Consider the following 23,252-nt stretch of genomic DNA (forward strand, 5'->3'; position numbering starts at 1 on the left):
GTCTGGTGGTGTAGGGCACTGGGCCCGGAGGGCTTCCAGACCTTCTCCTGGATGCAAATCTCCAAAGTCTGCAGGGAGGGGGTCTCAGGGGCAACCAGGGAAGCACCTGGACCACCTCAGGGAGACCAGAAGCTTCATCATCTTTCCCATCCCCCATGGTATTTATTTGCCTGGCAATGTTGATTCCTTTAGTCAGACTATCTGACATTTCTTCCTCTTCATGGAATTCATAAACATGGTCAACATTGTCGTTGTCGGGGACAATATCGGCCTTCTCAGACTGGCCTACTTTTAGGTTAGTGAAACTTGAACTCAACTCTGGGTCGAGACTTCCTGTTGTGGCTTCAGAGGAGGAGCTGCAAAGGTTAGCGATCCTGGCCATGAACTCAGCATCAACCCCTGGCACAAAAAAAAACACACTCACACTTTTAAGTATCTTTGTATTACTATAGCTATTACCTATACTTTTCTTAAAACAGTATTTAATATTATAGTTTTTAACTATACCTACACTGTCATTCTGCGGTACTGTAGCACTTACAACTCTGTATTATATTAACATAGTTATAGACTCCAGAGGTCTTTTACCCCAAAAGATTAAGGAACATTTCACAAGGAGGAATTTTTGTAACATGTAAAACACATTCATTTAATAACAGCAATATGGCGACATGGTGAGACATTCTATTTCTAAAGATTATTCCATTAAATGCATTGTATCATTTGTACTTATTCTGTAACAGTGTGCTCAGTGTTATTAGTTACCTGAACACCTGAAAATTCCCTTTGGGGTCAATGTATTGAATTGAGTAAAAGATTTCTCTACCTTTGTTGACAATGGCCATTACTTTTTCTGGGTAATTGCAGGAACACTGAAGGACCCCTCCCACTTTAAGGGTTAACACCTCAGAAATTGCCTCTAGTACCCTCCTCTGGTCCTGGCTGTAAGAGGAAGATGGCCGGTTCCTACCCACAGTCCCTTGGCTGGGGCCCGGCATCACGCAGTGGGACCCTTCCAGAGACGTGCAGTCGCTGCTGTCGCTGCTGTCCCAAGATACATCCCTGATGGAGGACCTGTCCTTCTTACACATCAGTTCGAGGTGGTCGTTCACCAGGACACATTCGTCCGGAAGCAAGTTGGTCAGGCCAAGGAAGTTCTCCATCAGTTTCTTGAAAGCCAAGTGGATGAAATTGTACAGCATTGGAGTGAAGGTGCTGCTTGGCCTCCGGGTTCTGAATGTTGGGCTTGGAGCGGCAGCGGCCTGTACTCGAGGGGAGTCGTCCCACCTGTGTGTCCAGGAGCAGCTCATAGAGGCGGTCAATCAGCTCCATGGAGAAGCTCTGGATCCTCGTCTGCAACATCCTGGTACACATGTTGTGAGAGGCGAGCAGGCGGCCCAGGGGCCTGTTGCACAAAACTAGGATAAGGGATTAAGCCAGGATATCTTGGTGATCCTGGCTCAATTGATCCGTAATCTGGTTGCACTAAAGATGGATAGGGGGCAGGAGGATATGTTATGGTATAAATTACCATGGAGATTTATTCTGTGGAGCTAGCCTGCTCCAGACCAGGCTAAATTCCAGGATCTATTTAATCTCATCCCTAATGTCAGTCAGCAGTCACCACAAATGGAAACCAATAGTTATTTCACTGCTCACTATACATTGTTATCACATATAACTAGACCCACTGTCATTATTTAAACGTTTGTGATCATTAATTTCAATGATTTTGGATAAAAAATGATTTTTAGATGATGTTGCTATCATTAGATAATTTACAGTTTCCCATAGACTATAAGGCTATATATAAAATGATAGAATATTAGGGCCACAGAGGGGAAAAAAACACAAGTCATAATATTGTAACCAGTTGTTTTAAAGGAGGACAGTTGTTAAAATGACAGATGTGGGGCATTTCGTGAAATTGTACTTCAGTATGGTTTCATAAACAAAGACATGCTGATGTGCCAGAATATTAAGTATCACATTGTCATAAGTATCAAAACTGTAAAAACAATATGTAGCTTTTCTGCAGAAAGAACCAGCCTCATAAATTTATGACTTTATCCTTTTTCTTCAGTGTGGCCCTAGTACTCTGTCATATAAACAAATACACATTCCATATGAATATAAAAACACAATGTGTAACATTATGTTCCTTTATTGAATAAGGACAAAACAAAGCAGGTAAACCATCAGCTCCTTTCGAAACTGAAGTCACAGTGACTCTACAAGATGGAAAGCACAGAATCCAAGCATATTATACAAAATGATACATACACATTCAAAGGTCTGTATATAACACACCCTGCATGTCTGCACACTAAAATAAATGCAGGACAAATCCATACACATCAACTGAACAGACAAATGAATGGATGCAGTAGCCTCCCTGCAGCCTTGTATTACACACAGTATACCGCACAAACATCATAAGAGGCCAAATTCGTAAAAAAACGAACCCAAAAAAACCCAAATTCCTCTGCCACCGCAGGACATATTTAACCAAAATTGAAAGCACACATACTAACTAAAATAATTCAACACATATTGGTCCCTCAGCAGCCGACCACTGTCGTCATCAGGGAAGATTGCCGGATTGTCCCAGTCCATGGCTGGTGGCACTCTGGGGGCCCTCTCCTTCCTCAGGCAGGCCACATTGTGGAGGACAGCACAAGCCACAGTAATATCACATGCCCTAACAGGGCTGACCCTTAATTTGTGAAGGCAGTGAAAGCGTGCCTTCAGGAGGCCAAAGGTCATTTCAACTCTGGCCCTGGTCCTGGCATGGGCATGGTTGTAGGCCTGCTGTGCTTCCTGGGGGTCTGTGAAAGGTGTCAGGAGAAAAGGCTGGCAGCCATACCCCCTGTCTCCCAGCAACACACCAGAGAATTCACCTGTCAACACAAAATCTCATCATTACTACCTCATAAACACAGTGATATTCTTGACACAGCCATGATGGTTATAAATAGGGGTTGTGTGGCTTACCTTGTGATAGGCACTGATAGATTTCAGAGGCCCGAAAGATTCTGGAGTCATGGACTGAGCCAGGCCATTTTGCCACAACATTGCTGATCACACAGTCAGCATTGCAGACCATCTGAAATCATAAGATGATGAATATTACACCAATCAATGCACATCACTGGCAATGCAGCGTGTTCGTCAATGGACAATATCAAAAAGTTATGTTCACCTGAACATTAATGCTGTGAAAGGATTTCCTATTCACAAAATCGGCCTCATGGGCACCTGAGGGGGCTTTTATCCTTATGTGTGTGCAGTCCACTGCACCAATGACATTGGGGAAACCTGTCACACAAAGTAATGAGTATCCTACTATGTGTTAACAGTTGTCCTGTAATTTGTAGATCCTCTTACCTGCAATCCTATAGAACTCCTCTTTGATGTCACAGAGTCTTCTGTGGCCAGGGAAGGAGATGAAGACATCTGCTAATGCTTTGATAGCCAGACACACACTCCTTATTGTGCGGCAAATTGTGGCCTTGTTCAGCTGTTCTGCATCCCCCACTGAGTACAGGAAGGCTCCACTAGCAAAAAAGCGCAAGGCCACACAAACCATTTGCTCCACACTCAGTGCATGGCTCCGTGCAGTGCGGTGCTTAATCCTGGGACCCAGTAGTCTGCATAGATACCTGATGCCATCTGCAGAAAACCTGTATCTTTCATATAGATGGTCATCAGGGAAGGCCAGTGGGTCCAACCGGTCCCTGAAGACCCTTTCTCGCCTGAAGGCTCTCCTCAGCACAAGTGCTTCTTCATCCACCACATCTCGCACGAATGGGCATGCCATTGTCAGAGCAGAAAGGAACACACAATTTTGGGCCTTCATATAGGCTAGTGGCCACACCTGGTGCTGGGGGGGTGGGCAAAAGAGGGCGATGCCTTATAACGATGACTTGGTTGTACTGATTGCTGGGAAAATAAAAAAAACCTTAGAAAGATGCCACCGTCCTGTGTGCTCACAATAAGAGCTCATATGTCATGGCTCACTTGACTTTACGAGAATATACCTAATTTTTTATTTTCAGCTGTGTCATCTTCTTGGAGCTGGGGGAGGAAAGAAAAATAATGATTAATACATTTGTGTTACAGTTAGCATACAGTGTACATTGAAGGCATATCTCACCTCCCTCTCAAGTTTTTTTATTTCAAGGTCCAGTTTCCTAATTGTCCTCTTTTTTATTTCGGACTCCAGTGCAAGATTTTCCATCTTTTTCTTCTTGTACTGAATGTCTATGTCTGCCAGTTCTATTTGGCGCCGGAGGTGGTTGCCATACAACTTTCTGATAGCTTGTGAGCTCTGTGAACACAATACAATTAGCGCAGCTGGAATTTGGCAGGATGTGGTGTCCTTTTATTAATACGCACTATGTTGCCAGGCTGGTTTTCCCACTGTATAGCATCTGGGTCCTGTAAAAGAAATTAGATTTTTTGATTTTGATGAGGACTCCTCACCATTGTAGAGTAAATAGTACTTTCACAGTCTTAACATGATACCTCATGCCTTCTGGAATCCAGAGAGATGGTCTCCTCCTCATCATCGTCTCCATCATGTGCTGTTGCTGCTGCACTGGGGCCTTCACCCTATCACATTTAATCGGATTCATATTGAAGCTAGTAGACAAGACATGCCAGGCCTACAGTATGCCTTTGATGGAGTACTCACTGGATCAGCATCGTCTGGTGCTTGTGCTGGTGGCTCTAACAGGAACACAGTGCTGCCAGACACTGCAAGGCAATAGGTAAACCAAAGTCAGACAGTCCAAATTGATTCAATATGAATGTGGTTGTATCCCATGTAGAGATGGAAGGACATACCTTGAATGAAGCGGGTGGCATCTTGGGAGGAACCTATGCTTGTCTCTTTCCCCCCAGGGATCCCCTCTAAGACGGGCCTGCCTTTATTTAGCTCCAAGGCCATGTCCTCTGCTGGGGTAAGGTCAGCCTTTGGTGACCCACCACCCGTGCCTTGTCTGTGGGTATTCTTTTTCACTGCTAAAACAGTACAGACAATGTGTGAGCAGGCACCTTCTGGGTACAATATATGCTTGTGCTTTGTTAAATATTAGTCAGGGACCATACCATTCTGCAGAATGTTCTTGTATTTGATTTTGACCTGCTGCCATGTCCGTTTTGGCCCGTTCATGTTTAATCTACACACACACACACACACACACATTTAATGGAGTCACACTGCAAAAAATTACTTGGTATTTTTGTCTTGTTTTCAGTAAAAATATCAAAAAATTTATCATAGCTTTATACAGTGTGATGGAGTTACTTTACACAATTTCACTCATATCTGCAGTGCATTTCAATTAAAAATTTAACCGTTTCATAATTACAGTACAACTGCATTTTTGGAGATGTGAATTAAATATTTGAATTGTAATTGTGATGTTTCAGCGGAGCGGTGAGTGTGTAATTGTGCACTACTTACGCATTCAGGCGGTCTGCAATACTTTGCCACGCTTTTTCTCTTTGCTTTATCACTGTGGCGGTGTTGCCTTTCTTCTTAATTATATCTTTTACCTCCTCGTATGCCTCCATGAGGATTTGTGCTTCCGACGGGGAAAAGTACGCGGCTCTAGTTGCCATGGTAAATCAGTTAATCTGTGATCTGTGGCGGGGTCTATTTGAGTGAGCCGTGAGCGCGCACCTATCCAGGATTGGTTTCACCTGGCTTAATGAATCCGTGTCTGCTCATCCTGGCTTGGTCTTTGTGCAACCAATTAAGCCTGGACGCACATGTTTTGGCTTCATTGAGCTCAGCTGAGTCATTTATCCCGGATGTCTTAATTCTACTTTTGTGCAACAGGCCCCAGGTCATACTCAGCCTGGTCCAACAACCCGACGGAGGAGCCTCCTTTGTCTTTTTTGCAGTCTTCATCATTGGAGACTGATCTGGTGGCCATCTGCCATCCGCACGACAGTGTCCAGCATTTTGTGAGCCGTCAGGTTGAGGTTGTGGCTGTTTGCCTTGCTCCTGGTGCTAGGGCTCTTGGGGCTAGGGCTACTGGAGGCTGACCTGGCCTCCTCCTTCTGCTGCTCCTCTTCCTCCTCCTCCTCGTCGCTAGCCGAGCTGCACTCCTCCTCTGATCTCCTCTCCTCCTGCTGGGTGCTGAAAAGGAAGCTTTCCTGACACGATCGTGTGCAAGCCTCCTTCTCCTCCTTTCCCTTGACCCAGTTCCCCAGCAGCTCTCCCTGGCTGCGGCTTCTCCTGCAGCTCCTCCCGCTGCTGACCCCCTGGTTCCTCCTCTGTAGGGCCTTCACCTACTCTGTAACCTGGCTGAGCAGGGACTCGCTCACGCACTCCACTAACAGGGTGCAGTCATTACCGCGTGGCTGCAGGAAGTCCACCTCTCCTTCTCTAATCATCTCCACAGCTGCGCTGAAGTTCTCCAGAACGAGGTGGATGATGTTGCAGGCACTGGAGATGTTCTGGGGCAGGGAGGCTGTGTCGTCGTCTTGGGGCTGTTCAGGGAAGAGCGTCTTTCTCTGGCCATTATCCCCTGGAGGATGCCCCCCACCCACCTCACCAGCTCCAGCTTTTCCTCTGTGGTGAAAACGCCCTGTCTCTGGAAGAGGGCGTGGTGGGCCAGGATGCCAGAGAGGCTCTCCATCTGGGTGGAGGGGTTGTGCGGCTCGCTATCGCATCTGACGCGTCCAATGCTGCTGACCGAGCTGCGGCCTGAGCCGGTCGATACCGCTGTCACACATCTGGGCCTGGGCGATATCATAGCCTTTTCCATCTCCTCAGCCTCCGCCACACTGCCAATGAAGAACGACGCCATCTTCTCAGCCTCCTTTTTCTCCCTGTGGAAGACGACCTCTGACGTGTTGCTGTTGGCAGACAACAGGGGCCGCGGGGGCATCTGCTCAATGTCGGCGCCCATGTGGATGTCGGCGAGGACCTGGATCTTCTCCTTGGCGTCCTGCCAGGTGTTCAGGATCAGGTCCTCAGAGATACTTGTCACATAGAATTCAGACAAGGAGCTGCCCGGGTAGTGAAGCACCAACTCGTCCATCACCTTGTCCATGGCCGAGTCACAGAGCTCCTCTACAATGGCAGACAGCTTCGCCTCTTCCCTGTCTCTCGCCATCACTCCCTTCAACATGGCGATGACCTCTGCCACAGTGAGGGATGCCGTGGCAAGGATATCCTCCTCTGTGGACCTACTGGGGTGAAGGGGTGTCGGAGGCATCTCGCTCGATAGCCTGTCCTGTGGCCTGGATCCCAGCCCGCTTTCCAGCAGGGGGTGGGACTTCTCTGAGATGATCCCCTTGGGGACATCAGGCTGGGCTGAGCCCTGACAAGAGGCCCAGTCCTTGGACAAAGCAGGAGACGAAGAAGACCTGTTCCTTGTGGAGATGCCGCTGCTGTAGGAGGTAGCGGAAGACAGAAGGTCTTGGTGGAGGTGAAGGACCTGGTAAAGGGCCATGGCAGGCAGAACCCCATCATTGGCCACCTGGAGAACCCACTCCATCATCTCCTCTGAGCGCTTCTGCAGCTCAGCAATGCTCGTTTTCTAAGAGAGAGAGAGAGAGAGAGAGAGGGTGAGAGGGGGAAGAGACAGAAAAGGATGGAGAGAGAGAGGAGAGAAAACAGGCAGAGTGAAAAAAGGGGAGAAAGTTAAATCGCAACAAAGATACACATAGTTATTGTCAAGCTGAGTAAAAAAGTATTTTGAGTTAGAAACGTAACATTTTATCTACCTTTCTCAACAGGACCTTTTTGACCAGCCTCCACTGACTGTAACAAGAACAAGAACAGATGTGTTACGGACTCTCTACAGTACAATGACAACTAATGACACATCTTAACATTGTGTTCAACAGAGCAGTAGCCTAAAGGGGACGTTAACAAGGACACTCACGGGTGGGACATCATGGCCTCTGACACTGGAATTTCGTCCAGCGTCATTGGTTCCTCTGGGCGGGATCGGATTTTGATTGGTGGAAGAACAGGGGATTGTCGAGGATTGTCACGGTATGATTGGTGGATCCCTCTTTCTTGATAGAAAGTGATAGTTCAATTATGAATGTTTTACTTTTGATACATTAATAAACCGATTACTCACAGTAGCTGGTCTGGGACATGGGAGGCATCTTCACACATGTAACCTTGATCTGCAGGTAAGACAAACGCTTTAGCAAGGCAAAGTAACAGAGAAAGTTATCAGAGTTGTTGGAGACATGGAGGTAGATTGAGTTGAGGGGAGTAGGTGGTGAGAGAGAGAGAGAGAGAGAGAGAGAGAGAGAGAGAGACACAGACACAGAGAGGTGCCTTGAACAGAAATTATTTTAATTTTTGATATGCCTTGGAAAAATGAAATATGAACAGATTTACACTATGTATTCAAGTTACACGGCTACTTGCCAACAAAAATAACTTAACACAGTGTGTATTTTTACAATGTATTTGTTACCATTCGTATTGTTGATCAGCAGAGAAATAGTTCGCCAAAGACGTTGAACTTTGAGCATTATTTAGGCTTCAAATCAGCTGACGTCGCTAAGCAACAGAGTACGCTGGGGTTGAAAAGTTACCGGACTACTTGCGGAGTGCTACGAAAGATGTGAATCCGAGGCAAAAAAGGCCACTTCCCTTGACAGCGGTCAAATATGCATAGCAACGGTCAAATATGAGAAAATTGTTCACCGCAGAACGTTGGGAAGTCCCATGCAAGTGAATGGAGCATTTCTACAGCATTAAGAACACCCGTGTAATAAGACATAATAAAGTTTAGCCATAGCTGTGGCATTGAAGACAGTACTGTAGCCTACTACACTGCCAGTGGACAGTCCGAGTCTGTGACTCTGGCTAACGTCAAAACAAGACGCAGTCTCACTCAAATTCCAAGTTTTACACAAATAACAAACTATGCTGACCCGCTGGCTGTCTTTGCAATCGCCATATCTTTAAAACACTGCTGTCCTTTTAAATGTAGAATTAACCCTGGTACAAAATTAAGAAAATATTCACCGGACGCAGATCGACAGTTGACTGAGTCTCAACACTGTTGACATCACTGTTGTTGCTGCCGCAATCGTCAATGGAGGCTGACAGGCTCTCACGTAGCAAACAAATCAACGTTTTAACAGCAATCTATATTAAAACCTCACCACCTGGCTGTTTTCACAATAGTCATATCGTCATAACATTTCCCTCTTTCTGTTTTTTCGTGTAAAATTGAACTATAAAATTAGCTACAAAAAATACTACAATGATGCTTTCTAGCATGGCTGCCGCCTAAAAGACGAGGCGGTCTCACGGGCGACCTGCACTCGCTCAAATTTCAAAGACTGTCACGACCTAAATCAAAAATGAGAGATTGCAGTTCCACTCGAAATCGCTTTCTCTACATAGCCAAATGGTTGTGATTTTTTGGGGTGGTATTTTTCACTCGTAATCCAAGCTCCAATTCGCGAGCTAGAAAGTCTCTATCACGTTGTATCCATGAGTCGTTGCTAACGTGTATTGATGTGGTGACGTAGCTAGCACAGGTTACCCTTCGTCGACAAAAGGCACTTGGTCCCCACAAAAACGTTGTAACCTCCTAAACTGTGCAACGGAACGTAAATCCAAATACAAGCAACTCAATCGAGACCAAGACGAACATTTTGACACAGGCGTTGTCTATGTTGTCCAAATATGTACTGAGCCTTAGGGGGGCAAAAAGAAATAATAATATATATGTGAGATAACAATGGTTGTGCCCTTGCCGAAGGCAGAGCACACCCAACTAGAGAGGGTGTGCTTGCTTGCGTAGGTTGCAGGTGGGTCCGTTTTCCCTTCTAGTGATATTTTCAAGCATTAAGCCTACTCATATTGCATAATTCATTAAGAACACCCAGACCCTCACCCCTCGGCTTGAGGCAACGGCCCCGGTGGATTTAGGTGGTATTGCATTTCCGATTTTCTACCCGACTCGTCCAATCGTTTTTATTCTATTAACTCCAGTCAACATTTCTAAATCTCCCCCAATAATTTTGGTTTGATTCTCGAACCTGGCTCATACTGCTAGCTTTTTCATAGAATAATTTTTCCTGATTTTTGTTAAGTTTGAAACCAATCCGAAATGGGTAAACTAGCACCTCATTTCTTTGCTTACATCAAGAAAATTTGGAAGCCAGAAACGTTTTTACGGATACGAACAGGGGACAAGCACAAAAGGGAACACTGATTTACCTGAGCTGAATGAGAACAAGGAGAAAGGACTTGATAATCTACAGTTGCCTGTCTTTATTGTAGCACATTTTACAAATGGTTGCACATATACATGACGGTTGTTTGTAGAGTTTATTTCCGTTATTTTAAAGCAGATTTAACCATTTTGTAATGAACGCTATTATGCCCATGGCCTGACAAACGTAATCATAGCATAACATAATTAGTTATAATATTGTGGCATGTTACGGCGTCATTATTGATTGTTGACATGTTATTCTGGAGCAAAGACGAATATGAATAAATCATGTCTGATTTACAATATTGTTAGGGTCGTTATATTGTTAGAACGTTATGTCAGTAACCACCACAATGATGGCATTAATAATAAGCTAGAAATAGTAACACTCATCATCATTATAATAGTATCATACGAATAGGCTTAATTTAGCTTGTTTTGCTGATTGTGTAGGCGTTGAATCGAAAGGCCAGAGACGCTTGGTGTTTGTCCCTGGCATGGGAACCACAATTCACTTTCGGTTAGATTCTCAGGGAGATAATTGACTCATTAATATCTGACTCCAATTTTAGACAATGTGCGCAAGTGCGTTACCTGTAACCTTGAGCGCTAAACAATTAATGACATCCCAGCTAACACAGTTACGTTGCCCTTACGTTGCCGCAACGTCACTCGTTGACCAAACATACGTTGCCGCAACGTCTTTGGCGACGTTGCGGGACCGTGCATCTGTGGGGCGCCAGTAGGTTGCCGCAACGTCATCTTGTGACGTTGCCAGTCCATAACCGCAATGTCGTGGCAACGTTATTTTCCGACGTTGCCAGTCAGTAACCGCGACCTCCTTGCAACGTAACTTTCCGACGTTGCCAGTCCGTAACCGCGACGTTGTCGCAACGTTATTTTCCGACGTTGCCAGTCGGTAACCGCGACCTCCTTGCAACGTTGTTTTGTAACGTTGTCAGTCCGTAACCGCAACGTCGTGGCAACGTTATTTTCCGACGTTGCCAGTCCGTAACCGCAACCTCCTAGCAACGTAATTTTCCGACGTTGCCAGTCCGTAACTGCGACGTTAATTACTAACCTATATTTCTCAGTTCTTTTGCGTATATTGGGGCGGTTCATATGTAGACCTCATTTGCCCCAAATGCTACTTGTTCTTGTATAATAGGCTACATAGCCAACTTCAGGAGGACTATGTTTGTGTGGTGTGTTGCCTAACTCAAGCTAATCATAAACAAGGCAGCATTTCCATGTAACATTCAGTCATTTTATTTCAAACAAAGTGCCAGTGAATACAGTGAATGAAACAGTGAATGAACATCTTCTGCCAGTCCCCGCTACAGGTCCTGTCTGTTGGCCCTGACAATGAAGCACAAAATAAGTTAGTGTCCTATCAACATAATTGCACGTATGAAAGGGGCTATACAAGTCATAAAAAAAATCACATCTAGAATAATATACATAATAAAAAAAATATTATGGAATTCTAGTTTTTGGTCACATAGCCATGTGAAAGGTTGGATTGGGAAGCTGCCATCATCATTCATTCACCTGGCTTGTTTTGAATGGGCTGCCGGGGCGTGTTTGAGTGTCTACGCTGTGAGGAGCTCCACAGCCTTCTCTCCTCGTCCCGTCTTCCACTTCATCACAGCATCTGCAATTAGAAGTCATTAACTTATTGTTAGCACCAATTTGAACGTTGAACACTGCGTGTAAGCCATAGTTCACAATATCTCAAAACACCTACCACTCTTTCGTAACTCCAGCACCTTAAGGCGCTCCTCAAGGTCTTGGAGTTCAGCCTGTGTTTGGGCCACCTGTAGGTCCATCACTGGCACCTCTTCAGCATGTTTGCCCTGTCGTCGCCTGAATAGGAGAGCCTCTCGCTGGTTCTCCTCCAATGTCTCCATCTTCTGGAACATAACCTATAATGTGTCTGTCAGTAAAGACAAGTAAAACAAGTTTTACAAGAGTTAACATGATTGGCATACACTGTGGTTCTTCTAGATTAGCTGTAACATTGATGTAAATAACACATGTTACCTTGAATGGCTGTATACAAAGTATTTGTAAGACAACATTTGTTGTTTTGACAAATATGTATCCCCCTGCCACAATCAGAACAACTTAAGTATGCCTTACAATGAGTTGGCAATTCTATTGAGAAGCTTTGAGTGTCTTATATTTGCACTTGCCTGGCTGCCAGCTGTTTTCCTGGACCCCATATGGGTTCTCCTCTACCAGACCAGAGTTGACACCTAGGAGTCAGGTGATGCAAAAGTTTTAAGTCATGCTTTTGCTTCAAAACATAGCCTTTAGGGTTGACATGGTTCATACAATTTATTGTCACTGTTAAAAACGGTCATTCATTACTTTACCATAATTTCCCAGGGACACAGTGCTAGGCCGTGTGACGGTGGTAGGATACTCTGTACAGAAATGAAAGTGGAATGTAGTTTAAGTACATAGTTTTACCATTTAGATATAAATATAAAATGATCAGCATGGCACGTGTGATCGTTCGAAAGTAGGGCCCCACACAGCGTAGCGTCGCACATGTGTGATTCTGAACATTACAACCGACTATTTTCCGAAAGACAATGTGACAAACGCTATGGTATGGCTTCAAAATTTACAATTAGTAGGCTAACAAGTAACACAAGCAGATAGCAGCATTGCTACAAGTATTATGCTAGGTTGCTATACGGAAGCTAATAAAAGCTACCTAGCTACCGTTTTGGAAAAAACTCACTCGTGGAAGCTCTGGAAAAACTCACGCATCTTAAGGTTAAAACAAATAAACTTATCCAAAAACAGATGGCATGTACAAATTGGAAGAATTAGTGACATGATACTTTTATAGACGCCATTGCTGTGCCGACTGATCAAAACGTGATTTAACTTTCTGGAGGGTTTAGCATAACTCTACAGTACATTATACTAGCTTTACTACTAGCTAGTAGCTAGCGAAATCCTAACGTAAACAATGTTAATCTGAAACAGATAACCAGGCTTACTAGCCTAAATTTCAAACCTATACGTAATAGCATCCTCCATCCGATTTCAGAAAATATGTTTATATATTTAAATCTATTTCTGTAAAGAAACTCACCTTTGAAGTAGCTAATTTCCAGTTGAAATCCATGCGTTCAGTTGCAAACTCTTCTCTGAAATCCCAGTTTCAGAGATGCGTTGAAATGGGCATGCGCAAAGTCGTTGCTCAGGGGCAGACTGAGCAAACCTAGGTTTGCTAAGGAAGAATTGTAATATTCTGTGATGACTCATGTCTTTGGAAATACAACTTGAGAATCGCTTGCCTTTTGGTCACATTTAACAATTTTGTATTACAAACATTTAATATTGTGTGATTGAAATTCATGTAGACTATGGCTAAATTACAAAAGTGTCACAACTGAGAGCAATCCAGTGTGATCTCTCCATGATAAACCACTGCACTTGAGATCCGTTATCCTGCGACCAAAGAGCGACTTAACGGCAACTTAACCCATGGTACCAAAATGAATGTTTCCAACCGACCAAGGTACAATGTCGCGGCAACGTTGCCCACGGACCTAAAAATGACGTTACCAGCCGACCAAGGTACAACGTTGCCGCAACGTTGTCCATGGGACCAAAAAATAACGTAACCAGCCGACCAAGGTACAACGTCGCGGCAACGTTGCCCACGGACCTAAAAATGACGTTATCAGCCGACCAAGGTACGACGTCGCGGCAACGTTGCCCACGGACCTAAAAATGACGTTACCAGCCGACCAAGGGACGACGTTGCGGCAACGTTGCCCACGGACCTAAAAATGACGTTACCAGCCGACCAAGGGACGACGTCGCGGCAACGTTGCCCACAGGTCTAAAAATAACGTAACCAGCCGACCAAGGTACGACGTCGTAGCAACGTTGTCCATGGGACCAACTGGCAACATTCCCTTTATAACGTTGCCACAACGTTACCACGACGTTGCCAGAAGGTAACGTTGCGGGTTACCAACTAAGCACCTACTGGCAACGTTGCCGCAACGTCATGTGTTAGCTGGGATGAAACTCTTTTACGTAGGTAAAAATTGTCTGCTTGATCAGAGCATCGACCCTAAAGACCTAGTAGGATATGTAATCGATCACTCAGAGGTTCTGGTAAATTCCTTCGGGGTGTGGAGATCCACTGTAATTGACTCAGAGGCCTTAGGTTAAATCCTCCAAAACCAGACTAGATCTAAGTTTTCACCGCCGTAGCTTGATAGATACGTTTCAAGGAGAACAAGTAACTTCAAAATCCACACATGAATAGTTTATTATCTAAATAGTAAGATAATCAATGCAATGATAATGAAATATCATCAAATACAAAACATACCTTCAGAGCAATGGTCAACAAAGGTATTCACAATGAAGACTAGGCGCCTAACGCACCGGAGCTGTATCGTAAACAGAACTCGAGGTGATTGGTAAAACTTCTTCCTATATGCACCCAAACCTGACTAAAATGGGGACACCGGTCAGATGACTGAAAAGTTGTCTAACGCATACAAATTCGAATTGGATCATTAATCAAGGCTGCAGTAGACCAAGTGGAGCCCTTGCAAGACAAGGGAATTTGTTAAACACATGTTGGTCTGCTGCAGGCACAAACTCTGTAAACCCTGTACATGTACATGTTACAGTATTAAAATGATTACAAGCATGTAATACATAAAATAAGAAACAAAAGTATATCAAACATGATATTAATAGCGGTTTAGAACCTCGTTTTCAAGAACACAACTTTTCATGATAATTTCAGAGTCTTCCTCTGTCCACCTTCCTCTTCAACTGTTGAGACCACCTCTCCAGAGGTGTGTCATTAAGGTGTGATTGTCATTTTAGCATTCATGCAAATCAACAACTGTCCCAGACGAGTGTCTGGGTGACCAGTGACAAAGGGGCTGCCAAAACAGCCCTACAATAGAACAATGACGGAGCCAGATTCAAGTTGACAGTTTCTTTAATCCAAAACAATACTTAAGCAGTCAAACTAAAAACATGAAGCAAAAAGAACAACGTATTGGCCCTGCACGTACAATACTACTGTACTACTAGTATAGATTTTCGTAAAGTTCACATGTAGCTTCTTGATCGGACTTGTACCACATTCTGACAGTTTTCTGCAATGCCTTAGCTCCAGCTCACAAGCTCACGACTGGTTGTTGCAAAGTATGACGTGTACAGCTAGTTGCACAAGTTTCGGAGCTCGGAACAAGCTTCTGCGCAAGACCGGACGAGTCGGTCTGGAAAGATGGCGCGGTCCATTTTGCGCTCCCGCTTGCCTCACTGCGCCACTGAGCACTTTTCATAGAAATGAATGGGGACGCCATCTTGGAAGAACCATCTAGCTGTGTATATTAATATATAAGTCTATGAGAACACCCTTTAAAACAGCGAACCCCCTTTGAAACAAGCAAACCCCCTTTGGAACAAGCTACTGTAACAACGTTACCACTGGCAGTATTTCTGATGGAATTGCGATTCAATCAGTACCGTCTGTTAACTGAAAATATGCCCCCCAAAACGTAAATACGTTTGACATTAATTTATGGGGACATGGCTAATTCAAAAGAGGTTTGCTAGAGGCAAGCAAGTGTAACCCAGGGTTACAGGGAACAAATTAATTAAATGTAAAACAACTTTTTATAAATAAATGTATGAAGAGTAACAAATAAATAACTATTATATTCACAAAGGTAATATACAAGAGCTATTATTTATTTGTTGATTAAGAAAAGTGATGTTGGTGTGGTTTGGTCCCAGGTTGATGCTGTGGATCAATGTACGTATTTGTTTCATGTTTTTATGTTGGGATAACTTGCTGTCGGTGAATGTGCATCTTTCGGGGTGCAGGCGTGAAAGTTTGGGGTCTCGCGCGGGAAGGGAAGGCTAACCGAACTAGAGAGAGGCGAGAGACTAGAAAGAAAGAAAAACAAATAGCATTTTACTGAGAAGAAAGAAAGAGAAGATATTGATTTAGTTAACTAGTAATATATGTTAATGTTTTGTGAATGAGTATTTTTTGAGAGAATATTTGTTATTTTGCTTTAAGCGAAAGTTTTGTTTTCCTGAATTGGTTTGTTTTTACGGTTGGCTAGCCGAAGAAGCTCTGCTACAGTACGGTTGGAGAACTGTTAACGAGCTGCCTCAGCTGCGTCCTTTTTTTCCCCCTCCTACATTCTTCTAGCCTGGCTCTGCCCTCGTACGTACTTCCACTCAATTTGGATTTTGCTTCTGTTCTAGGTCTGGGAGCTTGACTTTGAAGTCGGTTTTCAGAAACAAAGTTTTTGTAGGTCCAATCAGCGAACAGAGGGAGTGGCTGAGAACGATGATGTTAATGTTGTGCATTAGTTTGAGTAGTTCAGTAAAGGCGGCGGAGAAAGATGCGACCGAAACTATTCTGCGGTTGTGGCAACGCTGCCGAAAATCCATAGGTTAAAGCCGGAGCAAGAACATTCCTTGCTAAGTTTTGTTGGTGGCCATGATGTTGTGGCCCTCCTCCCCACGGGGTTTGGGAAAAGTTAGATTTTCCAGCTACGGCAGCTAGCTCCGTTACAGTAGTGGTGAAGGAGTTGGCTAAGGCGAACGCTTGCGATTGGTTATGGCAAATCAGAGTGGCTCTGGGCAGATCCAATAGTTTTAAACTTCAACAGAGGACCCGCCTTCAAGGAAGTTAACATTTGTCAATGGGGCAATCCCAGACCCTCTGTACAAATGAAATTTATAAGGGTCTGGTTAGGACCAGGCTAACATTCTTCTACATCCCTTGGGGAAAATCCAGCAAACTGACTTGTATTTCGTCTGCTACACCCGATCGGTTCTTTGAGTACCAGGTTTGGAGTGGAGTGTGAACTGGAAATCCTTACAGAGTCATCTACAGGTTGCTAGCTACTGTAGCCAACAGTCTGCTGGCTGCCTCTGAGAGATCAAGCAGAAAGAGCCTTGCTACGACTGGTAGGACAAGAGCCTGATTCTATTTGATTTGTATTTTTTGACTAACCTGGTCCTAACCAGACCCTCGTACATTTCATTTGTACAGAGGGTCTGCGATCGCTCCATTGACGAACGTTAACTTTCTTTTTTGAGCCGTTTCCCTCAGTAAGGCAATTGTGCAAAACCCTATTCCACTTTTGGCCGGACTGTTTAAGACCGTAAAGGGATTTCTCTATCTTATAAACTATACCCTCTTTTTCTTCATAAACTTCTGGTGGATTGATGTAGATCTCATAATCTATGGGAGCGTGCAAGTACGCAGTTTTCACGTCCATTTGGTGCAGGAGTAAATTCTCCTGTGCAGCTTTTTGTAGCACCACCCTTACACTCGTCATGTATGCCGTGGGTGAAAACGTCTCCCCATAGTCTACTCCCATTCTCTGGCTGTAACCCTTGGCCACAAACCTTGCTTTGTATTTGTCTCTCCCATCTACATCAGTCTTGATGGCGTAAACCCATCTACCCCCCACTGTCTCCTTGCCTATTGGCAGTGCTGTAGGGGTAAAGGTCTTGTTCTCGTTTAAGGACTGGATTTCCTCATCCATGGCTTTTGCCTGTTCTTTTGAGTTAGCTGACCCCATTGCCTCTCCAAATATCTGTGGAATGCCACACACCGCTCTACAGCAGTAGTCTACTGTGATATAAACCGCATCACTACACAGTTTTCAGTTATGAACTCATCTAAGTGACTCGGCTTCCTTCTTTCTCTAGTTGGATACCTTCTACTCTCTGGTTCACCACTTGTCACACTCTGCTGTGTTTGATTATGGTTACTAGACCTCGCTTCTGTACCTGGACTATCACTATTTTCTGTTTTCCTACTCACCCCCTGCGTGGTTCCACAAGTCTTGGGTCTCACAGTGTCATCATAGCTATCACTTGGATCTGGCTCACATGTCTGTGTTTGTTTTTCTGCCTCACAAACTTAACTAGTCTGTGTTTTTGTACTTTGTTTGTATCTGGATAATACGCCAAATACGCTGGGCTGTTCTTGTTGTGACCTACAAAATGCCCCTGATCACATCTGGAATCAAGCTCTGTACGTGTAACATACAGACCCAAGCATTTTGGATACACTGGGCTTTTTGTCTGTTAGCAGCTCATAAGGAGTCTGCCCTGTACGTCTGTTAAAACATCTGTTCCGTACCATTGCTGCTGTTTGTACAGCGTAGGGCCATAGCTGCTTTGGTAATGCACTTTCAACTATAATGCACCTACCCATCTCAAAAAGAGTACGCCAACCCCTCTCTGCTGTTCCGTTCTGGTGTGGGGAATAAGGAGCTGACGTTTCATGTCTGATCTTATTTTTCCTCAACACTGCATGTAAGCTCTGTTCCGTTGTCGGATCTGATGCACCTCACCTTCCCATAAGGGGATATATCTGCTAGGAACTTTTCCGTAGCCTGTACTGTGTCACTTTTTCTTCTTTAGAAAATAAACAAACACTGCGCTTGAGTAATCATCAGTAAATGATTGCACATATTTGTAACCATCTCTCGACTCAGTGGCTACGGGACCGGCAAGATCTGTGTCTACCATCTGTAAGGGAGCTTTTGCTCTGGTATCAGGGTCCCCATTTCTGGTTTGGGAAAACTTTCCCTGAATACACACCTCACACTCTTGTTTGGGCTTACCCGTTTTGCCTTTGATCTGCATACCAACAACATTTTGCAACTTAAGAACATCGTCATCGTGACAATGGCCTAATATTTCATGCCATGTCTGTATGTCGTGACAGGCATTACACTTATCATTAGATTCAGATTCAGTATGAAAATAATACAGCTTTCCATACACATGAATATTAAATCTGGTACCACCTCTGGTTATCAGGACATCTTTATCTTCTTTGAAGACAACCGTAGCTCCACTCGTAGTAGCTGCCTTCACCGAGAAGATGCTCTGGGGATATGTCGGTACGAACAAAGCGTCTCTCAGTGTCGCCTTCCGTCGCTGTCTGTTGCTGTCGATGAGGGAAACCTCAGCATTCCCCCTCCGCTGAGCAATCCCGCTGCACCGGGTGCCGTCTGCCAGCTCGATAATGTGCGTTTCTGGCCTGTACGCGCTGTCGAAACTCTTGAAGACGGTTATGTCAGTGATGACATGAGAAGTAGCTCCCATGTCCACCATCAGACCCCTCTCCTGGATGCTGGTTCTGGTTCCTCCGTCTCTCACTGTGAACGCGTAGTCCTCGTCGGCATCTTCTGAGACTTTACTCACACCATCTTGTTTGTCCTTACGTCTACAGGTGGCATCTTTGTGTGTGTCACTTCTGCAAAAACTACACCATGTCTTCTGTCGACACGCTCTGTGGCCTTTGATGCCACACTTGAAACATAACATTTCTGTGTCTTCTTTGTTCCAGCCACGAGCGACCGTTTTGGCAGGACGCCTTCCACTCTTCCCTTGAGTCTTCATCACACTGTCGCTCGACTCAGTTGCGTTTATCTTGTCTGTTTCTTCAAAACTTCGTAGTTTAGTCCTGAATTCTGCAAACGTGATGTTATCGTCCATTTGAGCCACATGTATTGCAAATGGCTTAAAACTCTCAGGCAGTCCTTTTAAGACGATAGCCACTAGCAGTCCGTCTCCGTCACATGTCGGTCGAGGCAACCTGCTCTTCCCTCGTTCCATCATGCAAGCTTGCTCTTGTCCTTAGCTACTGCCCATTAGCACGTGGTTCGTTGCGACTTTCTAACTGTCAAACTTTTCTTCCGAACAACTCCTGGGCCCATAACCTGTTGAGTTGTGGTGCACTGTTGCTGCAGCTATCGTTGCATTCGGAGGAAAGAATAAATGATGGAGTTATCTTTAGCCGTTCTTGGCGTATTTATTTAACAGGCTTCTGACACATCAGTCTCACGGTCAGAGCTAACTTCAACTGACTAACTAACATATGGCAAATTGGCCTTTATAGCCTGTACCCTAGCGCCACCCTGTGGCGTAACCATATATACATACCACAGTACAGCATTACATATACATCTGAGTAATTAAAGTATCTCAACAGTACTTTCAATCAAATCAATAATCCCCTCATTTAATTAAAGTAAAATAATATCCAAAAAGTCAAGCCGTTTTCCAAAATAAGAGTCCCACAATCAAATCAATATAATACAGTGACAATCCCATAGATATTTTAAAAGCAGAAATAAACCCCAAGCTAATAAGAATAAATAGATAAAACTTAAGGGAATCAGGGAGAACAATTAATTGACACTTTCACATTGATTTGGGGAATTACTATTTTTGTGTTATTGTCATTTAGTCAATTGAAATTGTTAGTTTGGTAAATGTGTTTTTTTTATGAGAAGGGAAAAATAAAACGGAGGTAATAGAGAAACGAAATATCAAAAATAATAACAATTCTATTACCTCTGACATATAGCCAACGTGTTCTGTGTTCTGTGTGTTTCATTCTGTAGTGCAAACAGTACCATCTTTCCAAAGAACAACATATTCTGATACATCTCCCATTGATCATCATTATTATTCTCTGTAGCGGTGTCAAAGTAAGACACTCGTTACACAAGCTGCTGTTGCTAGCCACACTTCACTGATTGTTTGAAAGCGCCGGAAATGAGAATGTTTCTTTTGACATAATAAAGTTTAGCCATAGCTGTGGCATTGAAGGCAGTAGCCTACTACTACACACTACCAGTGGGCGAGCCGAGTCTGACTCAAATCACAGAAGTATGCTGACCTGCTGGCTGTCTTCACAATCACTATATCTTTAAAACACTGCTCTCTATTTTGATGTAGAATTGACCCTGGTACGAAATTAAGAAAATACTTATCAGACGCAGATCGACAACACTGTTGTTGCTGCCACAATCGTCAATGGAGGCGGACGGCCCTTACAAAAAAGTTACTTCAAGTTTATTTTGTAAGTATTCTTAGTATAAAAAGTATACTATTATCATGTTACTTAAAGTATACTAGCAGTGTACTTATTTATATACTTTTTTTGTACTAAGTAAACTGAATTGGCCCACTTTTTAGGTCATTTAGTACACTTTAAAGTACACTTGTAGTGTATTTCAAGGTTTACTTTTGAGTACTGCAAAGTAGCCTGTGTAGTGCACTTTCAGTTCATCAAGTATACTTTCTCAAGTACTTCAAAGTATACTTTGGAATACTGTAAAGTAATCTGTGTAGTGCACTTTGAGTTCATGAAGTATACTTCCCAAAGAACCTCAAAGTATACTTTGCTATACTTTCAAGTGCACTTTCTTTTAATGTAAGTACGTCAACAAGTAAACTTCTAAATGTAATTTCACTAATATTTACCTACGTATTAAAATTTTGGGGGCCCCTCAAAAACCACAAATCTTGAGTCACTTGGCGAGAATGGGGCCCTCCTAATACTTAGATTCGTAGCTCTTCACTGTGTACTCAATAACTTTTCAAGAATCCAGCTGTCAAATGTAACAGTCATTTAACTCATGGTTACAATGGTAAACCAGCACAACAATGACAATTACCACGCAACAAAACTCTATTTTCTAAGCAGACACAAAAAACGAAATTCATGAAGTTACATTTGTATTTTGAACAAACGGCAGACTATCTTCATTATTTCATGTCGTTATTTCGTTCTTCAGTCAGTTTGACAGAATAACCTTCAAATTCTCAAGTAGCTTTTTCGTTTTTTTCCATTAATACTCCAATTGATAAGAGTATAGGGTTTCAGAATGTTTTAGCAGTAATTAAGGTTACAGCTTCAGTAACAAAAAAAGATTCAATGTGCAATGCATTATAGATTTTCATAGATATGAATAATTAGAATGAGATGGATCTAAAAAATGTAACCTGTAATGTACTTTAAAATTATTTTGACCGTTTTTGCTGTATAATAATAGAAAACATACATCCTACTCCAGAAAAAAATTATAAAATTTTCAGTTTCTAAGCATACTTCTTAAAAGTATATCAAAAGTGAATTAAAAGTGTAATATCCATATTTTAGTATACTTATAGTATACTTTAATAAACTTCTTTTTTGTAAGGGGGGAGTCTCATGTAGCAAACAAATCAAAGTTTTTACAGCAACCTACATTAAAATCTCACCACCTGGCTGTCTTCACAATAGTCATATCGTCATAAAATTTCCTTCTTTCTGTTTTTTCGTGTAAAATTGAACTATAAAATTACGAAAATACTACTATGACGCTTTATAGCATGGCTGCCGCCTAAAAGACTAAGCGGTCTCACGGGCGACCCGCACTCGCTCAAAGTACAAAGACTTTCATGACCTAAATCAAAAATCCGAGATTGCAGTTCCACGCAAAATAGCTATCTCAACAAAGTCCAATGGTTGGAAATATTTGTGGGTGGTATTTTTCACTCATAATCCAAGCTCCAATTTGCATGTTAAAACGTTTCTATCACGTTGTATCCATGCGTCGTTGCTAACGTGTGTTGACGTGGTGACGTAGCTAGCATGGGGTACCCTTCGTCGATTAAAGGCTCTTTTCGCCACAAAAATGTTGTAACTGTAAAGGAATGTGTAGCTGGGTAGTGGAGAATAATACAAGGTTAAATATCGGACCAGGTTACTTGTAGTTTAATGTAAGTAATGATGCAATCACAAGATACACAATGAAAACAACACACCAGGAAGAAGACCCACAGGTCTACTCAGGGAGGGGGGGGGCAGACAAGACCCACAGGTCTGAGGTAATCCAAGGGAGGGGGTCTCCAGGGAAGGGAGTAGATCGCCCCAAGGTCCTGATGGCGTACAGGGAGATAGGAGCTGCACCTCCAAGGAAAAGGGGGGGGGGTTGTGTCTCCAGGAGAAGGGGTGAGGCAGACCAGGCCAGGGTCGATGATGCATGGGGGAAGGTGGGGCAGGGTCTCCAAGGGAATGGGGCCTCAGAACAGAATATATCCAAAGGAGGTCAGACCAGCTGGTCTAAGCCGTCCTTAAATGGAGAAGAGTTACAGTCCAAGCATCACCTTATCTCCCAAATTGACACTTTTACTCCCAAGAGCTGAGAGGCC

At 43.5% G+C, this 23,252-nt stretch overlaps 1 protein-coding gene and 1 long non-coding RNA gene across 4 annotated transcripts; both read right to left on the reverse strand.

Annotated features, from left to right (window-relative positions):
* Window positions 1-3,847: 3,847 nt before the first annotated feature.
* LOC146273474 (uncharacterized) lies at window positions 3,848-6,064 on the reverse strand. 2 transcript variants are annotated; one of them, XM_084706394.1, is made up of 8 exons: window positions 5,471-6,062; window positions 5,113-5,183; window positions 4,849-5,025; window positions 4,697-4,758; window positions 4,528-4,614; window positions 4,399-4,440; window positions 4,157-4,330; window positions 3,848-3,942 (listed from the first exon to the last, which is right to left on the reverse strand). In XM_084706394.1, exons 1-8 carry the CDS (start codon window positions 5,626-5,628, stop codon window positions 3,865-3,867), a joined length of 849 nt encoding a protein of 282 aa, XP_084562520.1. In that variant the 5' UTR covers window positions 5,629-6,062; the 3' UTR covers window positions 3,848-3,864. The 2 variants fall into 2 exon arrangements, with proteins under 2 accessions (XP_084562520.1, XP_084562521.1); XM_084706395.1 differs by lacking the exon at window positions 3,848-3,942 and having other exon boundaries at window positions 4,084-4,330; window positions 5,471-6,064.
* Window positions 6,065-11,465: 5,401 nt separating this feature from the next.
* Window positions 11,466-13,578, reverse strand: LOC146273475 (uncharacterized). 2 transcript variants are annotated; one of them, XR_014766710.1, is made up of 6 exons: window positions 13,333-13,578; window positions 12,599-12,649; window positions 12,416-12,478; window positions 11,968-12,145; window positions 11,772-11,874; window positions 11,466-11,570 (listed from the first exon to the last, which is right to left on the reverse strand). It is a non-coding gene; the product is annotated as an uncharacterized LOC146273475 (long non-coding RNA). The 2 variants fall into 2 exon arrangements; XR_014766709.1 differs by having other exon boundaries at window positions 11,466-11,579; window positions 13,333-13,550.
* Window positions 13,579-23,252: the final 9,674 nt, after the last annotated feature.

The sequence above is a fragment of the Hypomesus nipponensis genome, chromosome 9 (genome assembly GCF_054491055.1).
Source record: "Hypomesus nipponensis isolate SF chromosome 9, ASM5449105v1, whole genome shotgun sequence".
In the NCBI taxonomy this organism is placed as follows: domain Eukaryota; kingdom Metazoa; phylum Chordata; class Actinopteri; order Osmeriformes; family Osmeridae; genus Hypomesus; species Hypomesus nipponensis.

Excerpts from the sequence above, each read along its gene's own strand:
- LOC146273474 (XM_084706394.1), bottom strand. The coding sequence starts at position 5,628 with ATGGCAACTAGAGCCGCGTACTTTTCCCCGTCGGAAGCACAAATCCTC. Across the intron at positions 4,441-4,527 it reads TGGATTCCAGAAGGCATGAG|GACCCAGATGCTATACAGTG; the intron begins GTATCATGTTAA and ends TTTCTTTTACAG. Across the intron at positions 3,943-4,156 it reads TAAAAAAACTTGAGAGGGAG|CAATCAGTACAACCAAGTCA; the intron begins GTGAGATATGCC and ends TTATTTTCCCAG.